Source organism: Pristis pectinata, chromosome 5 (genome assembly GCF_009764475.1).
Source record: "Pristis pectinata isolate sPriPec2 chromosome 5, sPriPec2.1.pri, whole genome shotgun sequence".
NCBI lineage: Eukaryota > Metazoa > Chordata > Chondrichthyes > Rhinopristiformes > Pristidae > Pristis > Pristis pectinata.
Window position 1 is genome coordinate 86,663,579 of NC_067409.1, and position 26,462 is coordinate 86,690,040.

General features: G+C 39.4%; 2 protein-coding genes across 5 annotated transcripts; one reads left to right on the forward strand and one right to left on the reverse strand.

Annotated features, from left to right (window-relative positions):
• Positions 1-1,282: 1,282 nt before the first annotated feature.
• On the reverse strand, positions 1,283-10,553 carry mettl6 (methyltransferase 6, methylcytidine). Of its 4 annotated transcripts, XR_007956355.1 has the most exons (7): positions 10,263-10,552; positions 7,250-7,612; positions 6,226-6,360; positions 5,450-5,620; positions 4,838-4,979; positions 4,387-4,628; positions 1,794-1,923 (listed from the first exon to the last, which is right to left on the reverse strand). XR_007956355.1 is itself a non-coding variant. In XM_052015889.1 (6 exons), exons 1-6 carry the CDS (start codon positions 10,282-10,284, stop codon positions 1,760-1,762), a joined length of 837 nt encoding a protein of 278 aa, XP_051871849.1. In that variant the 5' UTR covers positions 10,285-10,552; the 3' UTR covers positions 1,283-1,759. The 4 variants fall into 4 exon arrangements, 3 of the variants coding, with proteins under 3 accessions (XP_051871849.1, XP_051871848.1, XP_051871850.1); XM_052015889.1 differs by lacking the exon at positions 4,387-4,628 and having other exon boundaries at positions 1,283-1,923; positions 7,250-7,452; XM_052015888.1 differs by lacking the exon at positions 4,387-4,628 and having other exon boundaries at positions 1,283-1,923; positions 10,263-10,550.
• Positions 10,554-10,614: 61 nt separating this feature from the next.
• On the forward strand, positions 10,615-25,885 carry eaf1 (ELL associated factor 1). The gene is given in 8 exon segments (XM_052015891.1): positions 10,615-10,864; positions 12,174-12,268; positions 15,316-15,375; positions 15,377-15,413; positions 15,416-15,452; positions 18,600-18,766; positions 22,681-22,938; positions 24,383-25,885. Coding segments are annotated over 8 exon segments (804 nt in total). The 5' UTR covers positions 10,615-10,761; the 3' UTR covers positions 24,430-25,885.
• Positions 25,886-26,462: the final 577 nt, after the last annotated feature.

Genomic DNA, 26,462 nt, shown 5'->3' on the forward strand with positions numbered 1-26,462 from the left:
GCTGCTGCTACCTCCTCCTATTTAGAGGGAAATTTGTGTGTTACACAATCTGGGTGATTTGCCAACATTGGCTGAATAGCTGGCTACTTACGCAAGCTGTGAAACGTAGGTGTGAAGCCTACAGTAGTGGCAAATATGTGGGGATGCAATGAGGAATCTTGATATTACATTTGCATCCTGATCAATACATTATTGGTATTGGTTTATTATTATCACATGTACCAAGATACAATGAAAAGCCTTTGTTCGCTTGGCATCCAGACAGATCACTCCATACATGATACATTGAGGTAGTAAAAACAGAATGCTAAACATGGTTTTACAGTTGCAGAGAAAGTGTAGTACAGGTAGACAAATAAAGTGCAAGGGCCATAATGAGGTAGATTGGAAGATTAAGAGTTCATCTTTTAGTGTATGAGAGGTCCATTCAGGAGTCTGATAACAGTGGTATAGAAGTTGTCCTTGAGTCTCGTGGTTTGTGCTCTCAGGCTTTTATATTTCCTACCTGATGGGAGAAGGGAGAAGAGAGAATGATGGGGGTGGGAGGGGTCTTTGATTACATTGGTTGCTTTCCTAAGTCAATGGAGGGGAGGTTAGTCTGCGTGATGGACTCGGCTGCGTTCATAACTTCCTGCAATTTTTTAGGGTCTTGGCCATGGTAGTTGACATTCTAAGTTGTGATGCAACTGAATAGGATGCTTTCTGTGGTACATCTATAAAAATTGGTAAGAGTCATCAGGACATGGCGAATTTCTTTAGCCTTCTGAGGGTTGGTACAGGGAAAATTAAAAAGCTGCGCATGCTAGAGATTTGGAATAAAAACAGAAAATGCCAGAAAAGTCAGCAGGTCGGGCAGGATCTGTGGAAAGAAAAACAGATAATGCCTCAGATTGAAGATTCTCCAGCAGAACTGGAAAAAAAACAGAAAACTTGTTTTAAGTTGGAGAAGGTGAGGGGAGGAATGGAAAGGATGAAGGGAATACCTCTGATAAGGTAAAGGTAGGATTGCCCTGGACATAGATTGTAGAGATTAACCAGCTGATGGGTTAACACTGCCAGAGAGAACATTAGCCTCTAATGTGCTCTATTTACCATGGTATTTATTCAATGATTCAATAGAGCCAGCTATGCTAGCCAAGGATACACAGCATCTGAATTTAAGATTTTAAGTGAATTTAAATACAGAGATGCAATACAAATTTTTAAATTTGTAAGTGTAAATTCAACTTTTTTTGCAATTAACAAATGCTGAAAAATGTTTCATTCAAAAATGAATGGAAGGTACTTTTTAAAAAGAGAGTTTATTAAAACAAAGGTCAGTAAGTACAATGAAAGTTTGTAAAACGTTCAACATTTACACTTTACAAAAGTGAAATAAACAAGGTAGAAGTTTCCTAAAATTCCAATCTTGGAACATGCAATAATTTGTATTTTTTTTAATTTTTGCAACGTGTACAAGATAACCCTCTCCTAGAAATTCAACAAGCGTTGCCTTGAGTCAGCCATTAGAAAGAGCACAGGTGCAACCTTGGAACCACCCACTCTTCCAACCTTCCTTCAGTTGTGTGGGGGAAAACACTAATCCTCCCACTCAGCAAACATCATTTTGGCAATAGCACAGCAAAGATCACCAGTTCATTCCTGCCTCTTACTTTAGATTTCCAAAGCACCATTTCAGGTACTGGTCTGGCACTGCTTGTCCCTTGACAAGGTTTGTCCAAGTGAAATATCAAAACATCTTAAAAATCAGCAGTTGGAATCACTTGTGTTCAATGTGCTCGGTGCTCTTTGACTTCTTAAATTTGCATTGAAGAAAAACTCTTGGAACGCACAGACCTTCCTTCTTATTAACAGTCTCTCGGAAAACATATTCATTCACCAACACCTCATAACCAGCAGACGTCAGGAGCTGTGCCACATACTCTGGAGTGAAAATGTACAAAAATGAAAATACAAATGAATATAGACAGAAGAGTTCCATGCAATAATGCTTTTTAGCACACAAATTCTATTCCTTTGATGGGTTTAGTGCTTCTTCCCAGGGAGGGCAGTAGGTAGTAAACGGCAGGAGGTATGTCCACACCTAATACAGTTTGAGACTTCCTGGAGTGCAAGTCCATATCAAGGTCTCTCAGCACCACTGCTTGCAGATTGTGCCACCACAACAGGTAGAATAAGATGATACACAGAGAGATGGTTATGGAGGGTAGGTTAATGGTAGGTTAGTTGGTTATTGTAAATTGCCCCTAGTGTAGGTAAGTAGCAAGAAAATCGGAGGGAGTTTATGGCATGTGAGAGAAAAATGGTTACAGGGAAATAAGTGGGGGAATGAGTTTTTAAAAAACTTTAAAACTTTCTTTATAAAGCACGGTAACAGGCCCTTCCAGCCCAAAAAGCCTGTGCCGCTCAATTACACCCATGTTAACCCTTAAGTCTTTGGAATGTGGGAGGAAACCGGAGCACCTGGAGGAAACCCACACAATCACAGGGAGAATGTACAAAGTCCTTACAGACAGTGGCGGAATTGAACCCCGATCACTGGGGTTACGCTAACCACTACACTACCGTGCTGTCCTATGTATGTATTAATGTATGTGCTCTGAGAGCTGGCACACTCAATGGGCTGAATGGCTTCCTTATGTGCTGTAAGGAAATATGAGAATAAATACAAGTTTGTAACATTGATGATCACAGGAAGAATGTGCAACCTCTACACAAACAATAACTGAGGTCAGGATTGAATCCCAGTCACTGGAGTTGAGGTAGCAGCTCTACCCGCTGTGCCACTGTGCTTGCTCTTTTGTGTTATTGCAGAAAATAAAAGCACATGATGTAGGCAACATATTGGAATAGATAGAAGATTCACAAGCTAATAGAAAACAGAGTAGCCTAAATAGGTCTTTTCTGGTTGGAACATTATAATGAATGTTGTGCCACTGGGATCATTGTTGGTTGGGGCTTCAACTTCTTACAATTTAGATGAATGACTTGAAGGCACCAAAGATATGGTTGCATATTTGCTGATGAAGCAAAAGATAAATAGGAAGGCAAGCTGCGAAGAGAACATTACAAGACCACAAATGAATATAGATAGGTTAAGTGAAAGGGTAAAGATCTGACAAATGGTGTATAATGTGGGAAAATGTGAGATTGTCCATTTTGGCAAGAAATATAGAAAAGAAGCAAATCCAAATGGTGAAAGATTGCAGAGTTCTAAGATTCTGAGGGATTTGTATGTCCTAGTGCAAGATTTGCAAGACTAGAATGTAGATTCAGCAAGTAATTAGGAAAGTTAACATAATGTTATTGTTTATTGCTAGGGAATTGAATATAGACGTACTGAGGTAGTGTTTCAATTATCTAGGGAAGTGGTTTTCTTATTTAAAGGATGTTAATGCAACAGAAGTTCAGAAAAGGTTTGCTAAACTAACATTTACAATGTGTTAGTTGTCTTATGAGGAAAGGTTGGCAAGGCTAGGCTTGAATGTAAAATAAAAAAAATTCTGATTGAAGGTCTTTGACCTAATACGTCAATTCCATTTCTCTTTCCATATATGCTGCATGACCTGCTGACCGTTTCCAGCATTTCCTAATTTCATTTCAAACTTCTAGTGTCTGCAGTTTTTTTTAAATTTTCTGGACGAACCTGTTGGAGCTCAGGAGAGATGATTTGATTCAACCATATCAGATCCTGAGAGATTATGGCATGGTGAATGTGAAGAGGCTGTTTCCTCTTGTGGGAGAATCTAGAACTAGAGGTCAGTTTAAAAATAAGAGAATACCTACTTAAGAGAAAGATGAAGTAATTTCTTTTTCTCTCAGAAGGTTGTGAATCTTTAGAACTCTCTTCCTCAAAGGCCAATGGAAGCAGAGTTTTTGAATATTTTTAAGGCCATGGTAAATAAGTAAATGAAAAGCAAGGGGTGAAAAGTTACCACAGGTACCCGGGAATGTGGAGTTGAATTATAGTCAGATCAGCCATAATCTTATTAAATGGTGGAGTAGACTTGAGGGGCTGAGTCACCTATTCTTGCTCCTAATTTGTATATTCAAACATTTACAGATTTCCTTCACGAAAGGACATTAGTGAATCAAACGACGATCTAGCAGATTCACAGTTACTAATACTGACATCAGCTTTTTATTCAGCTGTATTTAATTAACCCAATTTAATTGGTGCACCTGCTAAAGCAGGATTTGAACTCATCCCTGGATCATTAGTACAGACCTCAGGATTATAGTCCAGTAACATTACAGAACCACCTTTCCCCATTTCATCAAAAAATTTCACCTAACACAAATGTTGATGGGACAAGGTTAAAACATTTTCTGATACTCCTAAACAACTACTCTTTCTGGGAGAAAATGCATCCGCTGATAACCTACTTTAATCGTGTTGGTTGAAAGGGAGGTATTGGTGAAGACACTGATGAAAAGTCTCTTGCCTTTCTTCAAAATTGTGCCGTTGAGTCTGTCAAATGCATGCAAGCTAGACAGGGCCTTGATTTAACAATAACTTCCCCTTTGGTAAGGACAACAATGACGGTGTCACAATTAGCCTCAACTTTCCTGTGCCAAGTTCGCAACATTACCAAGGATCTCAGCAGCTGACTGCTGTCTTGCAACATCTGCAGGTAGAACATTTAGAGATAAGATCAAACATGAATAGCTTGCAGATGAAGAGTTACTTCTGTTGGTGCTCAACTGATAGCATATCTTTTTGAATTAGTAATTTCAATAAAGTCCAAGTACAGCATCTTATAAGTATGTATTTCAAATATAAATGTACTAGTTGATAGATTCTTGAAAGATAAAAAACTTAAATAATAATTCTCACCATCAGAAAAAAAGAAGGATCTGGTTCCATCTTGTCGAACATAAAAGTTTGGGCCAAGCTTATGGCCAGATTTGAATCTAAGCATGGCGTGATCATACAGTCCATAATCTCTGAATAAGATGCATCCACCTGGTTTTAGTATCTGTCATACACAAGAGTGAAAGTCACAGTTGGTATTTTGTTTACCATGATGCACTCCCAAATGAAAAAAATTGTGACCACATGAGTAATTCACCTGTGTTAGAATATTTGGGCACATTCTAATTGAAACAAGCTAGAAAATGCCTACAAAAGTAATACTGTTTACAGTAATGTACACAATGATCTTAAAATTTTAATATAGAACAGCAATGCTATTCATTGGTTTCTTCAAAGGCATTCACAATTCTTTCATAAAGTAGTTGAATTAACAAAAAATATCTATCATGCTGCAATGTTTAAATTATAACATGACTAATTGAGAAATGGTAATATATCCAGTCCAGATACATCATCAGCTTTAATTTTAAATCCATCAATTTGAAAGAAAATGGCCATCAAATATTTTTTGAATTAGCTCTCTTTTATGCTACAGCGGTTTAGAATACAGCTTGTATTCCTTTAAGTACTTACTTTATAAATATTTTCTAAGGCCAGCTGCATCTTCTCAGGATGAATGGCGGAGAGCACAAAAATCAGCATAACAACATCCACAGAGTCAGGAGGCACATTCTCCAGTAAGTCATCTTTTGTCAGGTCACACTGAAAGGCCTTACATCGTTCAGAGTTATACAAGCGATTTTGCTTTAAAAACAGAAAACATTCCAATAGATGAAAAGCAGTTTGTAAAAGATCCTCACATCAATAGTCCTTTGCAACATAAAATTTAATCATGATCAGTGTTTACCTGCTACTGATACTTTACTTCATATGCTGCCTAAAACAGTTAATGAATTATCAAGGAATTTGAATAAATTGCTTGCCATAACAAAACAAATACATTTTCAGTTGATAGTTAGCCCTAACATTGTTAGGTGTGGAACCTTCGTGTGTCCAACATAGAGGGGCCATGTTTTCTCCATTACAGTACTGAAAATGTTCAGAAGTACCTTAATTACTTTTAAAGTACTTTGCTATGTTTTCCATTCTTAGATGGTAATATAACAGTGCAAATCGTTTGTTTCTTCTTCTAGTTTCAAGATTCTTGCACTTACATTTGCATCAACATGACTTTTGGGTGCATTATTTATCATCTGTACACAGTGTTTCTGGCTAAGGCTACCTCCATCATACATTTAATATCTGTTTCATTTTGATAAACTTCAGCAGAAAAGATTAAAAACAAAAAAATGTATCAGTGTAAAAGTCAGAAATATTTATATTAACATTTTAAATGCCGTTGACTATACCTTCACAAATTCTACAGCTCGGGGAGAGAAGTCACAAGCATAAATGAAAACATTCGGATCGCACTCTAATAGAGGGAATAAACAGTTTCCAACTCCACAGCCTGCTTCCAAGACAATCAGTTTTTGATGCTCAAGCTACAAAGTAAAATTTACAACAGCATTAACATAATACAATGATACACTGAGCTTCACTTAAAAAAGAATGGGCACCACATCAGTAATAGAAAAGATTACTAGGCACATGGTTAAGAAGATAAGCTAACAAAATGGGTGGAATGGTGATGAGCTTTGGCAAGACTGTTTCTGACTGAAAAGTTGAAAGGTGTGAAGGTGTCATTGACAGAAGAGCAGAATGATGAACTGAGGACCATGAGGGTTGAGACATGCTACTCTCAAGGCAGAGGAAAGCAATCTTGGTGATGGATAGACTATGGAACTTGAAGCTAACAAAAAAACGTTTGTATACCACCTGGGTTGGCCTGAGTGAGCACTTGGAAGTTGCAAGTGAGGGTGAGGAGTTCATCACAATATGTATTCACTTTTCGGAATATAGAACTAGAGAAAATCCAGGTTCATTTGTCGGTAATTACTTATTAAGCACTCTGGTACAAGGTAATGACCAATTTAACAGTGACAGAGTTGTCGACAGCCATATAGTTGTTTGTGCCAACTTTGCTGGAAATGGTATGTAAACAAGGGTAGGTGGAGCCAAGATGAAAGCAGCACTGAAAAAGGGAGCAAACATGGAACCTCATATTATGCTGGAAATAACAAGGGGGATAGGAAAATTATAGAAGGCCGAAGGATATGCCATTGCTGGAGATTTTTTAGGTGAAATAAGGCCATTAGGAATGGTAGAGTAGGAGCAAATCCCAGGAGGTTTTTTTGTTTTATTTATTCATTTCTTAGGATTGGTACGTCATTGGCAAGGCCAGCATTTATTGACCATTCCTAATTGCCCTTGAATTGAGTGGCTTTCTAAGACATTTCAGAGGGCATTTAAAAGTCAACCATTGTTACTTACATCTCTACACGCTTTCAGCTCTTCAAACTCCCTGGTTGTCCAGTGTCTATCTTTGAAGAAGTTGGTGCTGTTCCTCTTGTAAAACAAATCCCAGTTTTTCTGTGCCTCTCTTTCCAGCTTTTGTTGTTTATAATCTGACACCAAACTCTGGTCCTTCATGAGCTTTTCTGCTTCTGCAGGGGTAAGGATCCTTCCCTTGTTCCCTGTTACATGTAAAGGGGTTTCTGATTTGGAAGATGTCACAGTTTCTGCGTTGTTCCTTAGAGTGCAACTGCGTAATCCTTCTATTGCATGCATTTGACTAGTACTTGAATCATTTGCCCCCACATCATAATTCATTGTGTTTTCAATATTTCAGTTGATCTTAAAGCATAGAAGAAAAATAATCTTAGTTTAAAATTCAAAACTGTATAATGCAATTGAAAAAATTCTCTACGCATGTCAACACTTGACTGCACACAAATGTAACACTGAATAAATTTTTTAAATATAAAATTAAAATTTTATGGTGAAAGATCTATACATCCTATTGTTACAAGCATTTCTATGAATACTCAGCAAGAGTATTTCCCAAAGAGTAACAAGTTATCAGTTCAACTATCTTAAGAGTTGCAGTTATCAACGTGCCTACCTCAAACTAGCACCCAGTCCCTGCAGTTTAACAAAGAAATATTAGTAGGAGTGGGCCATATGGCCCCTTGTGCAAGCCCTGCCATTCAATAAGATCATCACTGATCAGCATTACTTTCCTGCACTCCCCCATATCCATCGATTCCCCTAATATCCAATAAACTTATCAATCTGTAACTTCAATATACTCAGCCAATGAACCTCCACAGCTTTAGTAGAAAATTCCAAAACTTCACATCCATCTGGATGAAGAACTTTCTTCTTGCCTCAGTCCTGAATGATCAAACCATTAATTTAAGACTGTGACCCCTGATTCTAATCACCTCAGACAAGGAAGACATAATTTCTACACTATCTTGTGAAGTCCTGGAAGGATTTTGGAAAGAGTTTAGAGGAATGAGAGGTTTCAATGTGGTCACCTCTCATTCCTCTAAACTTAGGAGACATTATAGGCCTAGTCCGCTTAATCTCTCCTCATCGGACAACTTCCCTCATCCCAGGAATAAATTCAGTAAACTGCTTTATTGTTCCTCAATCTCAAATTCCTTAGGTAAGGAGGCAAGGCCTGTACACATTCTATGGGCAATGTCACCAGGACACTGTGTAATTGCAGTAGACCATCTGTACATTTGTTATCAAATCCTCTTGCTCTACCTAAACATTACCTTTCAGTGGCATATGGGCAAGGACACCCAAATCCCATTGCACACTAACAGCTTGCAATTTCATTACCAAAGTGGATGACTCAGATTCTTCCCCTTGCAGTGAACTTTGCCATTTTTAGCCCAAAGCCTCTCTGCACCATCGCAACTCACACTGCTATTGGCTTTGTATTATCTGTAAACCTGGATGCAGCCAAAACTGCTGATCATTTTCAGTTTTTACTTTGGATATATTCACTGGATCCCCTCATCCAAATCACTAATATAGATTGTAAACAGCTGCTAAAGGATCCACTCATCAGAGCCAGGTCTCAGTCTATTTATCAACAGCCCCAGTTATCAGTCCACACATTCAGCCCAGTACAGGCCGTGCTCGGGTTGCAAACGGGTTCTGTTTTTAAGTTGGTTAGTCGATTTTGTCCACAAGTCAGAAAATATACAAAATCAGTCAATATGGTATCCATACCTCCACAGTATTGTAATGAATGAATCAGAATCAGGTTTATTATCACTGACATACAGTATGTCATGAAATTTGTTGTTTTGCAGCAGCAGTACAGTGCAAGAAATAAAGACATAAAATTACTATAAATTACAAAAATAAATAGGGCAAAAGAGGAATAATGAGGTAATAATGGGGGCAGCACAGTAGTGTAGTGATTAGCGTAACGCTATTACAGCGCCAGCGACCCAGGTTCAATTCCCACCACTGTCTGTAAGGAATTTGTACGTTCTCCCTGTGTGTCTGAGTGTGTTTCCTCCCACATTCCAAAGACATACAGGTCAGGAGCTGTGGGCATGCTATGTTGGCACTAGATGAGTGACGGCACTTGCTGACTTCCCCCAGCACATTCTCAGTAACGCAAAAAGACATATTTCACTGTGTTTCGATGTACATGTGACTAATAAATAAATATCTTATATCTTAGTGTTCATGGGTTCATGGACCCTTTCAGAAATCTGATTGCAGAGGGGAAGAAGCAGTTCCTAAAATGTTGAGTGTGGGTCTTCAGGCTCCTGTACCTCCTCACCGATAGCAGCAACATGAAAAGTGCACATACTGGGTGGTGAGGGCCAATTAACATGAACATTTAATTGTCTTCCCCTGCCTAATTACGATGGTACAGAATCGGGATGTCTCATGCTGGATGGCTGGTTTCGATGGGCTTAACGTATCAGTGGATGTTAAGTTAGAGTATTGTTGCACAAATATCAATAGTAGTAGTAGAGAAACAAAGGACTGCAGATGCTGGAATCTAGATGAAAAGCACGACGAGGCTGGAGGAACTCATCAGGCCAGGCAGCATCCGTGGAGAAAAGCAGGCAGTCAACGTTTCGGGTCAGGACCCTTCTTCAGGATTTGAAATGTTGACCGCCTGCTTTTCTCCACAGATGCTGCCTGGCCTGCTGAGTTCTTTCAGCATCATCGTATTTTTTATATCAATAGTAGCAACGGGTTGTCAATTTCCAAAGAAACCCTCTTAAACGGCCTCCCACGGTGAAACTGTCAGCCAGAGGCAATGGTGCCCGATTAATGCAGGATTATGGGAGCTCGTTCACATGTACAGGGTGGCCATAAATCGGGGGTTCGTAACCCGAGGAGGGCCTGCATCTCCTCCGAACACTTTATAGATCCGAACATGTCCAGGAATGTGTCATTCACACACGCATCAGTGTTATGGGTTTCAGCATCAGGCACAGCGCATTAACCGTATACACACCTGCTTTTAAATGACCGTACATCAGTAGAATGTGCTGTCCCTCCCAGCATCTGACAAGTGCGCCACCAGCCCGTCCTACGTTACCAGCCTACCCGACCCATTGCGTGCAGATCACGGCCTTGGGGGTCACTTTAACAAGTCCCAAGCCTCGACAGAAACGCAAGCCTTTTGCTGGGACGCTTCGTCCGTGAGAGGGCAAACAAAGCATTGAAAACAAAACCAGTGGGCCGCCCAAGCACTCGGCGGGAGATGGTCGCCAGGGAGGCCGGTGCCGACCTCTCTCACTCTGCCATGCGCAGTCGCCGCCGGAGGGGCAGGGCCGCACGCATGCGCCGGCTCCCTCCCCGCGCACGCGCGCCCCGCCAGCTGGACATGTTTACACTCGGAGCCTAACGGCTGCCGCCGCCAGCTCGGCCCGTTACCGGCGGCTGTTGTTTTAAATGCTTCCCCTCCTCCTCTAAACAGCGGCCGGGTGGTTGATGGTTGAACAAGTTCGGCGATGAACGGCACCGCACAGCCGGCGCTGGGCAAGGAAGAACATGTGCTGAAATTGGGCGAGAGCTTCGAGAAACGGCCCAAGAGCTCGTTCCACACCATCCGCTGTGAGTGGGGAAGGCGGCCGGCGGCCTAGACCCCTGCACACGCTGGAGATCTTAAACAGCGGCGGAAAATGCTGGAAAACAAAACTCAGCGGGCTTGGGCCACCGAGAATGCCCGTGTTCAGACCGAAGCGAAGAGGCCGCGGCGAGGCTTGCGGTCGCCCTGTGACCTGGGCTGGCAGCGCCGCTCGGCCCATCCTGTTGCCACGGTTACACGCCCCCCACCCACTCGCGACCAATGCGAGCGCGGCCTCTGCTTCGGGGCTGGGTTTAAAGGTGGAAACAGATTGCATACCTTACCTGTTGTGATGAAAGGCTGTGGGCCACTAAACGATTCCCCCTCTGCTGAGTGCTTCCGGCATTTTCTGCTTGACTACAGATTTCCAGCATCTGCATTTCTTTGCCATTGCGTTTCAGACTCCTTGAGTTTAGACGGTTAAGAAGTGGCTTGAAGTCAAATATGTATTCCTTTATATATAGTGTCTCCAAGTCACTCATTGTAAATAAAGTTCTGTTTTGAAGTAGGTAGGCCAATTTACTCACAGTATCCTGATGGTGTTGATTAATGCATAGATATTATGAGAACTTCCCGTTCTTCTGAGATTTTTTACTTCATCTTTAGAAAGCGGGGGCTTTGATTTAATGTTCATCCAGAACACTGGACTTGCAGCAGTGTGATAATTGCATGAAAAGAATATACCATCAAATGGTAATGATGCCGTTTAAAACCTTATTTCCCTGTACTCTTAATTCTCTCTTCATTGCAATAATTTTTGTTCAGACAAAAATGTTTCTAATCCAAGTATGTCTCGTACTGGAAAATCAAATGTTTTTACTACCTCCTGACTGATTATTTTACAAGGGTTTTTGTGAGTAAGCAACAGCGGTTATGTATCCCCCACAAGAATTGAGAATAGCCAGCAAGTCAGGCAACATATGTGTAAAGAGAAACAAGTATTGACTGTATTTGTAATTTTATCTACCTGAAAACGGGTTTATTTCCAAGAAACCACATCCTTAATCAACCCTCACGACATGAAATGGGTTCACTGGTTCGGATGGCTTGCTGCAAGGATATCAAAAAGTACTGACTTCTCATTCCGTATCCTTGTACTGTTTTGCACCCATTGTAATAACTTGTGTAGGAGATTAAACAGAAACGCAATCAAATTAGCTGGGGCATGTTTCCTAATCAGTCTTTCTCAAAAAAACATACAAACTAAAAAGCAATCAGCTACAAATCAAGGGACACGATTTTATTAGATAGATTTTTCTATCTTGATGATTAATCTGTGTATTTGCTTGTTTTCAGATGATTTTAAACCAGCATCCATTGACACCTCTTGTGAAGGTGAGCTGCAAGTTGGAAAAGGTGACCAAGTCACCATAACTTTGCCACACATCCCAGTAAGTTTGCATTCTTTCTTTTAAAAGTTAAAACCAAAACTTTCAAGAGTAACAGCAAATTTTTAAAAAATACTTCTACATGCAAAGGGCAGTAGATAATTTGAGTGCTCCTGCACATGATAATACATGCTAGGCCACTTATTAATTTTAAATTTGCGTTTGATGGATTTGTGTTTTTTTTATGAAAGCATGTGTGTTAATGGGGTAAAACCGGGTAGTGGAGTTAAGTGACAGATGAGCCACACTCTTATTTAGTGACAGTAGTTTTAAGGGGTTAAATAGCCTACTTTGTTTCTTGTTTTTTGTATTTGTGAAACCAAAAAGGCTGCCAATGAAATATTTTCTGAAGTGTTGTTGCTATTACAGTTAAAATTTGCTCAGATAGCATGTTCAACAATGTTCTACATGCAGGGATATATTAGACAAGATTTTTTTTTGTAGTTACTTTGAGGAATTTATATTGGCTAGAGAACCTGGGGAAACTTCACTGCTCTTTGAAATAATATCATTCTGCCAGGATAAATGCCTCATTCAAAAGATGCACCTCAAATGCTGTGCTTAGATTGAAAGGCCCAACCAAATTACATTGTTAGGGATGTGCTTCTTGTGTTGAAATAGATAACAGATAGAATGAGTGGAATGGGTTTGGGCCATGCTACTCTTCCAGGTGGGAAATAACTTCATAGGTTGCCTTGTCTCATCACCAATGGTAGATTTGCACTAGTAGTTTTTACTCTGTTATGGGATATCATAAGAACTTGAATTCAGTACAATTTTTTACAATCAAAACAGAAAAAGTTTATCATCACTTCACCTGCGAATCCGAGGGTGTCATTTATTGCTCTCGGTGCAGCCTCCTGTACATTGTTGAGACCTGACACAGTCTGAGTGATCGCTTTGTCAAGCACCTTTGCTCCGTCTGCTGCAAAAGCAAGGATCTCCCGGTGGCCAGGCACTTCAGTTCCATATTCCACTCTCATACTGACATGTCTATCCACTGCCTCCTCAACTTCCACGTTGGTTGGAGGAACAACACCTCATATTTTGCCTTGGTAGTCTCCAACCCTGACAGCCTCAACATCGATTTTTCTAACTTCTGGTAACCCCCTCCCCCTTCCCCACCCCACCCCACCCCACCCCCCCCCCCCCTTTTCCATCATTCCTGTGGCCTCTTCACCCCTTCCCTTTTCCCTCCCCTGCCCTCATGACCTGCCCATCTATTCCCCACCTCCTTCCCTTTATTCTATGATGTACTGTCCTCTCCTACCAGATTCCTTCTTATTCAGTCCTTTGCTTCTTCTAGCTATCACCTCTCAGCTTCTTGCATCACTCCCTTTCATTTCCCCCCTCACCTGGACACACCTATCACCTGCCAGCCTGTGCTCCTTTTACAGTCTCCACCCCCCACCCCGACCTTATTCTAGCTTCTGCCCTCTTCCTTTCCAGTCCTGATGAAGGGTCTTGACCTGAAACGTCGATTGTTTATTTCCCTCTATAAATGCTGCCTGACCAGCTGAGTTCCTCCAGCATTTTGTTTGTTTTGCATCATATATAATTACTTGATTATCAAAGTACTATGGACCAAATTAAGGGAGTCTACAGGAGAAGTTTTATTTGGAAACCACCAAAGCAGTTACTTTTAAGATTTCTTTATTAGCCACATGGACATCGAAACACACAGTGAAATGCATCTTTTGCATAGAGTGTTCTGGCGGCAGCCCGCAAGTGTCGCCATGCTTTCCGGCGCCAACGTAGCATGCCCACAACTTCTAACCCGTACATCTTTGGAATGTGGGAGGAAACAGGAGCACCCGGAGGAAGCCCACGCAGATATGCGGGGAGAATGTACAAACTCCTGAATATTAAAAATGTCTAGCTTGTAGACTGAACAGATGCTTTTTGTGGGAATTTAATTTAGGGGAAAGTAGTTTTATATTTGCTTAATACAGCATACTGAAATAACAGCGAAAGTCTCTTGAGCCTGAACAGGTCACACAGGACTATCAGTGAAACCGTGTAGAGAAAATAATTGATAGAGTTGGGAGAAAGGGGATATTTATGTATGACTGTTTTAGGATTTTTGATTCGGTGTTTGTCAGTTCTGCATATTTCAGACTGGCCATTTATAGGAGATTTCTTTGTATTAAAAGCAGAAAATGCTGGAAGTAACTCAGCAGGCAAGACAGCATCTGTAGAGAGAGAGTGTGTTAACATGTAGATTGATGACATTTCATTAGGACTGCAAAAAGTTAGAAATAAAGACTAAGCTGCAGATAAAAGGGGGAAGGTGTGCAGAAAACAAAGGAATATCTATGAAGGGGGGAGACTGGAAAGGATTCAATGACACAAGTGGTAGAGCTTGCTTAAAGAAGGTAGTAACGATTAGTGAATTAAAGGAGGTACATTTGGAAGTGGTGTACATAGGAGATAAATGAAATTTAATGTTAACAGAAGAATAGAGGGGAAAAAACAACGGTTGGAAAAGTGAGGTAGAAGGCTGGACTTTTCATTGTTTAATAACCCCACGTTTTTGGTAGTTAGTGCTATTTCAGATAATGTTTACTTTAAGTTACTTAAAATTTGCTTTTTGAATTTGTCTGCCTGCATTGCTACTTTATATTAATGACTGAAAAGTTTCTTTCAATCATTAATGCACTCCCTCATTAATATTTCATTACATTACCGTGTCCAAAAAATGCACATCAATGCAGTCTGCTTTTGATATAACATGATTTTGTTTTGGGTTTCTCTATTAAATTTCCTCTTAGCTTGTAATGGAAACTGGTTGATTCAGCTTGTGAATATTTAACCTCATTCGGAAAAGCAACTTCACATCAATAGTAAATACTATATGTGATCAAGTCAACTTTTAACGTACAAAGTGTGTACTTCAATGTGCCTTTTTTTCCATGTAATCCTATGTAATGAAGGAGGTGTATCTGGGGCTTTGTTACAATCACATAGAATGCTTGGAAATGTTTTACTTTGTGTTGTTTTGCCAACAAATTATTTCAAACATTTGCAACAATATAAGTTTTGGTCACCAGGGCTCCACTCCTCCAATGACTGTGTTCAAAGGTAATAAAAGGCCATATCAGAAGGATTGGTGTACTTATCATTAACCATGATACTGGAGAGTTCGTGCTTGAAAGCTCAGTAGCAGTATACAGGTGAAGAAGACTAGGTGAGAATACAAAGCTATTTTCTTCAATTGAATCTGTGTAATGACAGTTTTGTGGTGTGACTAATTGTGACACAGCTTCTCTACAGTGTCATACATAGTGTTGGTTATTCTGTGTCTTTTGGGTTTACATTCAGAATCAGATTTAACATCACTGAGTTACCATGACATGAAATTTGTTGTTTTGTGGCAGCAGTACAGTGCAAAGACACAAAATTACTATAAATTACAAAAATAAATAGTGCAAAAAAGGAATAACAAGATAGACCGTTCAGAAATCTGATGGCAGAGGGGAAGAAGCTGTTTCTGAATTGTTGAGTGTGGGGCTTCAGGCTCCTGTACCACCACCTCGATGGTTGTAATGAGAAGAGGCGTGTCCCGGATGGTGAGGGTCCTTAGCGATGGATGTCAACTTCTTGAGGCACCGCCTCTTGAAGATGTTTACGCTGGTGGGGAGGGTTGTGCCTGTGATGGAGCTGGCTGAGTCTATAGCCTTCTGTAGCTTCTTGCAACCTTGTGCATTGGCGCCTCCGTGCCAGGCTGTGATGCAACCAGTTGGAATGCTCTCCACCATACATCTGTAGAAATTTGTATTATTGTATATGGACATTTGTATTATATGTGGTAATCTGACTATAACTAATACAATAAATACCAAGTTTTTATATTTATCTTGGATTTTGTTACGCCTGGAAGAAGCCCCTTTAATCCATCATGTACATGAGCTATAAAGAGGTTAAATCATTGTTCTTTCTCTAAACCCTTTAAGTTTTTAACAGAGAGATAGAGTTGGGAGAATGTATTAAGTGAAGTACTGCAAGGACTAATTATTTATTAATTAATTTATATCAGTGATTTTAGATGAGGGGGCCAAGTGGAATGTATTCAGATATGTTGATGAGACAAAGCTGGGTGTAAGAGAAAATTGTGAGGAGCATGTATAGAGGCTTCAAGATGATATAGACAGACTAAGTAAATGGATGTGAAAATGGCAGAAGTATATGCAAAAATATCAGGTTGCCCATTTTGATAGAAAAAGTAAATTTTAAATGGGAAAGTATTGAAAGTTACCACAGGATGTACAGCAAGCCTTCATTATGAGAAGATTTGAGTACAAATGTAAAGATGTCCTGAATTATATAGGTCTTGGTGAGATGGCACCTGGAGTGCACTTTTGGTCTCCTTACCTAGAAAAGGATGTACTTGCCATAGAGGGAGTGTGACAAAAATTCACTGGACTGCTTTCTGAGAGGCAGGTTCACAAAGAGTAAGAGTTGAGTAGGCCTTTATTCTTCCAGAATGAGAGGTGATCTATTTGAAATGTACAAAACTCTTGTGGGACTTGATAGGGTGGTTCCCCTTCCTAGCTGAGGAAGATAGTCAGGCCTCAGAATGTCAGAATGGGGGATAGGTCCTTTAGGATTGAGATGAAGAGTAATTTCTTCATTTGGAGTGTGGTGTATCTTTAGAATTCTCTATCCTGGTTAACTATGGAGACTTGGTTGTTGAGTTTGTTCAGAACAGAATGACCGGTTTCAGGATATCCAGGAATCAACGGCTTTGGGGATAATGCAGGAAAATGGAGCTAAAGTAGAAGGCCATGATCTTGATGGATGCAGAGCCTGCTTGAAAAGCCAGATGCTTTACTCGTGATCTTAATTCTTATGGAAGCAAATGGTATATTAGTCTTTATTGCTGGAAAATTTCAGTGCAAAAGTAAAGACATTTCACTAAATTATATAGGACCATGGTGAGACCCTCACTGTAAATATTGTGAATGGTCTGATCTCCCTATCTAAGTAATGTATACTTTTAATGGAGGAATACAATGAAGGTTCACCCGATTGATTGCTGGGATGGGTTTGTAGAGATATAATCTGAGGAGAAATTAAGCAGACTGGACCTATACTCCTTAGAAGAAAGAACTATGATCTCATCGAAGCAGGAAATTTTTGTAAGACTTGAGAGATGCATGATGTTTTTCCCTGGCTCCAATATTTAGAACCTGGGTCACGATTGAAACATTTCTTCACTCAGGTTGTGAATCTTTGGAATTCTTTTACCTGACAGGGCTTTGGAGGCTCAATCATGAATTGTATTCAGGACATGGATAAGTAGATTTTTGGATACTAAGGAAATCAAGGATATGGGGTTAGTACAGAAATCTGCCATCTTATTGAATGGAATGACCATGAGTGGCTGAATGGCCTACTTCTACTTCTATTTCCTATGTACTTGGGTTCTTCTGTTCTCACCCTTTTTGAAGCTTGCAAGCACAGAAGTGAATGACCACATCCTAAACTATAAATTTAATCATTCATTGAAATACTTGCTTTCTAAAAATCTGTATTTATAAAGACAAATTTTAGGTATCAGGCAGATTACATACCTGATATCAGAGGATAACGAGAAGCAGTTAATATTAACCAGCCAGTTCAATCCAACTGTGATCTGCGGCTGTCCTAGTTTCCCAGAAGAAAACCCTAAATTTCTTTTTTAAGGCTAGGTTAGTGTGGAAAACTCAGAATTTAGCGAACTATATTGCTGTAGTGAGTCTTCTCTTATTTTTTTGCTAATGTAACTTTTGAAGATATTTGTTGGAATCAAAACAGTTGAACAGAATTAAAATTTGGCCCCTGGGGCAAGAGCTCAGTGGTCTAGCCTTTAATTTCTTCAAAATTTTTTTTTATTATCTTAACAGGTCACTTGAATTGTCATTGCAATTCCTAAGATTTCTGCAAAATGTGAGCACTGGCTGAAGCTATTATCAGTCTTTTTTATGAACAACAACTCTCAACTTCCATGTTCCCCAGCCCCAGAGCTAAGTAGGCTTTTGATGCAGGGTGTGTAAGCTTGTGACAAAATGAAAGGCAACTAAGGAATAGTGACACCCATGGAACTCTTATACTCTTTATCCCCCCCCCCCCCCTTAGTCTTTCAGCAAAATCAATGGCTTCAAGAGATGAAATAAGAAAAATAGTAAAAGTAAATAGAAAATAGGAGAATTTTATCTCACGTATTTGTTCTACTAAAATCTTATACAAGAATTTAGATTAATCTGTCTTCTGATATTTTTGAGAGAGAATTCTAAAAGGATTTCTTACTGTTGTGAAGTGATAGATAGCTAAACTTTATTTTCTATTGTTTCAGAGCTGAAGGGAGCAGTAAAATCCAGGCTCAATTGGAATCACAGGCAGTGAGAAGATCTCAGCCGCCTTCGCAGTTTAGAGCCCCAAATAAGCCATCTACTGGGCCAAAAACATCTCCCTCAAAGGACAATCCATCACCTGAACCACAACTTGATGACATAAAAAGAGGTAAGCAAATACAGGGTCTGTGTGAAAAGGAACAATTAATGCAAAGAGCCCCCAAAGCATCTTTTACAGTTTTGTGTAACATTTCCTATCCACTTCCTCCTCCTCTTTTAAAAAAAATTATGCCCTGTCAGTTCTCTACCAATCTCTTTTTTTTTCTATATGTTAACCCGTTTGCCTTTCTGAAGTTGTTTACAAAGTCAATCAGCTCCAATCTTTTTCATCTGCAATTTTGATAGATCTGGTCTCGTTTATTTCCTGTACATAAATGTTAAGTGATGAATTAAGATATTTAAAGCATTCCTTTAATTGTATTGCTGAAGACATTTAAAAATGTATTTCATAAGAGGTTTGTTGCAGAATGTCATGTGTAAGGTAATTGTAGCAGCATAGTTAGAAAAGGGGGAATTGGAAATGGAGGGTTAGGTTAAATAGGTCTTCCTTAAATTACAAAGGACCTTGGTGGTGGTAGTCTGTAGTGGTCAGTGTAGAGAATTGTATATGATTTCGGACATAAAAGTATTTTGATGGTTTAACAATAGTTATTGCATTGTGTGTCAATTTTTTCCTCTTTATATAAAAGACATTAAGGTCACACATTCAGTATAAATTCACCAATTAGATACCAAAAATAGGAAATTATGGTAAAGTGGAGATACTGACTTATAGGGACAGCATGCACTAGAAAATAGAGAGTGAAAAGGAGATCTTCGCTTTTTTAAAGGGTGTTATCTTTTTCCTTTTGCTGGAGGTCATCAATTTAAAATGATCATTGTGTGAGAAGCGATGCTTAAAATAATATGATGCAGAGTGTTAGAGCTTGGAATAGTTGAAATAGAGATTGCTAAGATGAAGTTGATAAATATTTGAAGCTGAACAAACTTCCACATAACAGGAAGAGAACAGGGCAGTCTGGTTAAAATAAAAGCAGAATATGCAGGAAGTACTCGGGGCAGGCCATTTCTGTGGGAAGAGAAATAGATTTAATATTTTGGGTCAAAGACCCTTTGTCAGAACTGGGAAGGAGAGAAAAGATGTTTAAGATGTAGGGAGAAGGGAATGCCCCTGATAGCGTAACACCATTGATGACTGTGGAATAAGCTGTAACAAGGGTTATCTGATCAATGAGTAACTGTGAGCAATTAGAGAGTGAGAACATAGACAAAACGTAGGAGTTGTGACAATGCAGGCAGGAAGACCTACTCGGCAAGTCAGACTTGGCAATGTCCTCCACTTCCAGGGTGGGGGGGGAGGGAAAGAAAATCCCTTTACACTTCTACCTCTGTTTTATCAAACTGTTCCCCTCCACCAACAACTCCTTCGCCTTGCTAAACTTGTTCTTGTGTTGAACAACTGTATAGCTATAGGTACTTGCATGGGCTCAAACTAGACTGTGCCTGTCTTTATGTGGAGTATGTTTCTGTCTTTGTTTCTGTCCTACCCTGCCCCACTCCCTCACTTTTTTCAATACACTGTTGACTGGATTGGTACTGCTTCCTGTACTCGTGCTGAACCCAAGAATTTCATTACTTTTGCTGCCAATTTCAACCTTTCTCTTGCTTTCAAGTCATCAGTCTCTGACCCTTTGTTTTCTGAATCTTTCTGTCTCCCTATCAGGAGATAGGCTAGCTACCAATATCCTTTACAAAGCTACCAACACCCACAACTATCTTGACTACTTTTCCCACCCTGCCTCTTGTAAGGACTCTATTCCAATCTTCCAGTTCCTACATTTTTGTTGTTTTTGGCTCTATAATGAGACCTTCCATAGAAGTGCCTCTGAAATGTTTTCCTTACTGAACCCTGGCTTCCCCTTTACCATAGTTGACAAAGCCCTTGACTGATATCATCCATTCCCTGTGCATCTGCTCTCATTCCCTCACCTCTGGGACAGAGCAAGAATAGAGTTCCCCTGGTCCTTGCCTTCCACTCCACCAGCCTTCACATTCCAGCAGATCATTCTCTGCAGTTTTCTGCCACTTTCAAGAGAGATTCCACATCAACCATATCTTCCCCTCTCCTCCCTCTTTCAGCATTTGGCAGGGACTGTTCCCTTAGCAACTCCCTGGTGCACACTTTCCCCTCCACCTGTACAATTCACTTGTGCTGCTTCTAACCTCACCTACTGCATTCAGTGTTCACAATGTGGTCTCCTCCATGTTGGAGAAACCAAAAGCAGATTGGATGACCCCTTTGAGGAGCACCTGCATTCAGTCCACAGGGACAATCTGAGCTTCCTGTTCCCTGCCACTTTAATTCTCATCAGACTCCCAATCTGACCCTATTGGTCTATAGCCTCTGCACTGTTTCAGGGGGCCCCAACACAAGCTCGAGTAATAACACATAATTTTCCAACTGGGCATATTGCAGCCTACTGGACTTTATTAATTTCTACAACTTCAGGTAACGAGATTTCTCTTTCAGTATCAGTTGCCTGCCTGTGATAATGGCTCAGCTTATTTGTTTATTCCTTGTTTTTTTTCTCTCTGGAGGTGGAGGACATGCCCAGCCTGACCCACCGGGCACATCTTCCTGTTCTGCATTTTATAACTCCTACATTCTTTTGTCTATGTTCTTGTTCTCTAACAGCTCCCACTCACTCTGACCAGATGACCTTGTTTACAGTTTATCTGCATAATCACCCTGATTTTACCCTATCATAGACATACCACCTCCCCACCCACCCTCGGCTTAATAAGCTTTTTTTTCTCTCTTTCCCAGTTCTAATGAAGGGTCTTTAACCTGAAATGTTAGCTTTTTTTCTCTTCCCACAGATAAAGCCAGACTTGCTGAGTATTTCCAGCATTTTCTGTTTTTATTTTGGATAACAAGCATTTACAGTTTTATTTTCAGGACTGACAAGTTATTTCTTGATTGCTCATACAAAAACCTGACATGCATGATGTGCCCCTTTCTGGGGTTCGTACAATCAAGAACTGACCACTGAACCTGGTGGAATGTTATCCACATTTCTGTACATCAGAAAGCATTTATTGGTGACTTTTCTGTCCTTCAGCTAACTTTCTAATCCTTTTTGCACATTTCTCCTAATGCAATTTCCTAAGACTGGAATGAAGGAAAAGGAATAGTTTTTTTTACTCTGAAACCGGTCATGATTGATCTTCATCTTAACTCCACTTACCAATCTTTGTTCCATTTTACTTAGTACCATAGTCCAATAAAAATCTGACCAATCTCGCTTTTGAATATGGTTCAATATGTTGAGTATGTATTCTGAATACACATTTTCTCTTGACGCCTCTAAATTGTCAGACTATCTGGCATCCAGGATCCAGAAAATTTCTCCAACTAAACATTGGGAAGGCAAAAATTATTTTGTTAGGTTCCTGTCAAAGATTGAAATTCTTAGCCTCAAATCCCGAACCTTTCCATGGCAACTGTCTGATAATGGAACTGGACAATTGGCATTCAGGTGTCATATCTGACTCCACTTTAAGTTTTGGACCATATGTTTGTTCCACCACTAAGATCCCCGATTTATTTCTGCTTCACCTCATGTGCTGATCATTGTTGAACACCTTCCCTCATTTTATTCTCTATAACTTGCCATCCAAAGCTCAGCAGCTTGTATTCTAACTCTCTTGTTCACCCATCATCCCTGCGTTTGCTGTATGTACCACACTTGCTCCTAGTTAACCAACACCTCTGCCTTAAAATAATTACTTTAAAATCTCCCCATAATGTTGCCTTTTCCCATAGTTTAAGCCCTATAGCTCTTTGTGTTTTGAGGTTTCCCAAATTTCCCTGTTATAAGGGGTGTAATTTTGGCAGTCATCCTTCCACAGCAAAGTCCCTAAGTTCTGTAATTCCCTATACAAAACAAAACTTCCCTTTTTTTATTTTCTCCTTTGAAGTGGCTTAAAAAAACACCTAACATTTTTTTTCAATCCTTCCAGAACTGAGAGCTGAAGTTGATATAATTGAACAGATGAGTAGCAGCAGTAGTTCCTCAGAATCTGGAAGCTCATCTGGCAGTGATGACAGCTCCAGTAGTGATGTGGAAAATGAAGCTCACCCATCTACACTGCCACAGCTGCAAACACATCAACAATCCCAATCCCATCAGCAACAGCAGCCACAGAACTACAGTAACAGAATTGCTGCTACAAATGGCACCAGCAGACCAGGAAGCAATCAGCTTATGACCACACTGAGTAAGTATGCAATGCTCAAATACATTTGTTATTAATACATGTACTATTAATCATAGTTGTGTCAGCTACCAGTTTTATTTTACACTTTCCTCTTCCAATATTGTTTGCATGAAATGCAAAGTGCTGAATTAGTCAATATCAAGTAAAAGTTTTTGAAGACCATCCAAACACTTGGTGCCTCAAGTCTGCCCCACCATTTAATTATAACCACGGCCGATCTGCCCAAAGCCTTAACTTCTCCTCTGTGCTGGTCCCATGTAGCCCTCAATTCCCCCATTTTTTTTTAAACTCTCTCACCTTAAATTATCTGCAATAATATAGCCTCCACAACTCTTTGGGGAAGAGAATTCCAGAAATCCTCCACTGTGAGAAGAAATTCCTAAGCATCTCAGTTATAAACTCCTTCACCCTTGTCTTGAAACTATGTCCCTTCTCCCACTAATGGAAGTATCTCAACTTCTATATTGTCTTGCCTTCTTGGGATCTTGTGTTTGGATAATATCACCTGTCATTCTGCTAAACTCCAACAAAAAAAAATCTGATTTAACTTCTTTAGCTGTTCATGATAGGACAGCCCTCTAAGCCCAGGAATTAGCCCAGGAATTAGCCCAGTAAACTGCCTCAATTGATAGTATATTCTTTCTTAAATAAAAGGATCAAACTACACACAGTATGCCAGGTGCAGCCTCACCAACAGCCTGTACAATTTAACAAAATATAATTAAACTGAGGGCTTCAGCTATCCTTGATTACTATCTAAAGACTGTGCTTTCTCTCCTGTTTAAAATAATCAGCAGTAAAAGTGGAGATGTCATATTGGCTTATTTTTGATCTCCAACATGGTTACATAAGTTTCCAGCTAACTTTTTGAATGCCTTTTATATGAAATGAATGAGGATAATAATTGACTTTGGTCACTTCCTCTTTGTAAAAGCCTATTTAAGAACATAGAACAGTACAGCACAGGAACAGACCCTTCAGCCCACAATGCTGTGTCCAACCAATTACATTAGTAATAAAATGGCCAACTAAACTAATCTCTTCTGCCTGCACAATATCCATATCCTACCATTTCCCTCACATTCATGTGCCTATCTAAGAGCTTCTTGAACGCCACTATTTCTAAATCCCACATAGGAAATAAAGGTTTCTGCCACCTCAAATTCCTCTTTCCTCACTCCCACCCTTTCTCTTACCCATGATTTATCAGTGGTTTTCAGGGCTGCCTGATCTTTGTACACCCAAAACTAGTGAACTGCCATTTCAGGCAGACACTTGGCTGTTCTTTTTACAAAAGTGGAATTGGACTCCCAATTCATAGGCACATGACCCACACAGGAGTTAATATAGGTCCTACAGGAGGAGATCAACCGCAAAGTGAATATAGATGTCAATAGCTACAGAATGACAACCACTTGTTAATAACACAAATCTTTATTTTCAGGAAATGACTTGCAATTGAGTGAATCTGGGAGTGACAGTGATGATTAAAGTCTGAGGAAAATGGACAACCTACCTCCATAATGATCCAACAGGAGAAGTTTGCTGATGCATTAGCTAGATTAGAGATTTTGTGTAAAACATTTGTGTGTGTGTGTGTGTGTCCTTACTGCAGTTTTAATATCAAACATGGGGTGATGAATGCAGTATGTTTTCAATGTATTTAATTGCTTTTTAAAAGTTAGAGACATTAATTTTACTTGTATATTTTGTCACATTCTAATTCATTTTCTGAAGGCTTGTTGATCTTTTAAATGAACTAAATGGTAAACTTGCATATTCAAAACCACCAAATAGAAATAGACTTTGATGCTCAATCATGCAGAAGACCAATGTTTACCTTGCATATTAAAGCTAATTATACAATAAGTTTATATATCAAAACAGATGGTGCACAGTGTAGAAATCCTTTGGCAGAGCCGATTTCCACAAATACCAAGATGACTGTGAGGTTACAGGCATTAAGCTGGGTGGTTTATGGTGTTTAATGGTGGGAACCAATAATGGATGCAAACCTGAATTTAAGAACCACAGATGTGCATTGACAACTGGAGAAATTACCAGCAACATTTTCCTAAATCTTTGAATTTTGCTGGTGAAACAAGTTGCTAGACTAGGCTTTAATTTCCAAAAAACACGACATTTTGTGGCATAAAAATCATGTGTTTGTAATACATCTTGAGCAGCATAACTATCTTTTTTAATAGAAGAATTTGTGTGAAACTGGATATTCTGACTGATCTTCCATACTGCAGTTTTAGCATTTCTTTACACAAGTGGCATTTGTCGCTATTTGACCTGTTCAGTTGGAAAATGTTTTAATCGGTGATGATTTTAAAAAAATAATTTAATCCATGATGCTTTTCAATTTTGTATCTATGAAACAGGGGGAAAAAAAAGCATTACTACTTAAGCCTGATGCTGTCTGTTATCCTCCTGTTCACAAATGCTATATGTCATTACTGGCCAGAGTGAGTGGGCTGGTGATCTGCTCCCAGACCTCCATCACCTAACTCAGCAGTTTAATTGCTGCATCTATTTTTCCAAAATTTGTCAGCGTTCTTCCTAGTAACACAAGTTAAAGACCTCATCATCTGTGGTTATTGATTTGTGTCTGCATGTGCCTGTGAAGGATCATTCAAAATTTCCACTTGAAACAAATTTGGTACCAATCTGCCATTGTATCAATCTTAATTGGTCTTCAAATTCTGACAGTTAAATCCTTTGAATAAAAAAGATTTCTATATCAAAGTGAAGCATCCAAGATTTTAGTAAATTTAGAAAATTACTATTTAATATGTTCTAACAAGATTAATGTGTAGGACTGTAAACAGATACTGAATGCTTCAGTTGGCCAAACCATGAAGCTGTGAATTAAATATGAAATGGCAGTAGATGCATTAAGAATTTGTTATATCCTGTTAAATAATAAATGGAGAAATAGTGATCAATTGGAACCACCTGATTTCTCCATAACATAAGGTGGGTTGGAAGTAGATTTCTTTGTTTTTCTCCAGTCACTTTCTTTTTCTGCATCTAATTATTCTTTAAACCTAGTTACAGTGAACGTTTTATGGTTGTTTTTTTGTTATAGTCTACTGTACAGTTCTGTTTTCCTTGCATTTGCAATTTCCTATACAAAATGAATTCAACCTGCGTTAAAATGAGAATCTGAGAACCTGTATCTCTCTAACTTCATAAGGCTGGAGTAGACAGGACTACCTGATGAATCTGATCATCTTGTATATTTGTAGTCCTGATAATGTAAACTTGTACCAGTATTGTCATAGCCTGATAGATTTAAGAAATCAGGGGTTACTGTGGTTAAATACTTATGACTATGACTAGGATGCTGTAGGACTATTCCAATTTAACACACGTACTCTTACTCATTTTCTGCTGTTTTCATGTAAGTGAGTGTAATACAGCAGCTTGATGCTTCTGTTTTGTTCTTTAGTTATATAGGTCCAGTATTCTCAAAATCCAAATTTGTCTTGTTGTATTGGCTCTTGGTCTTGCCTATC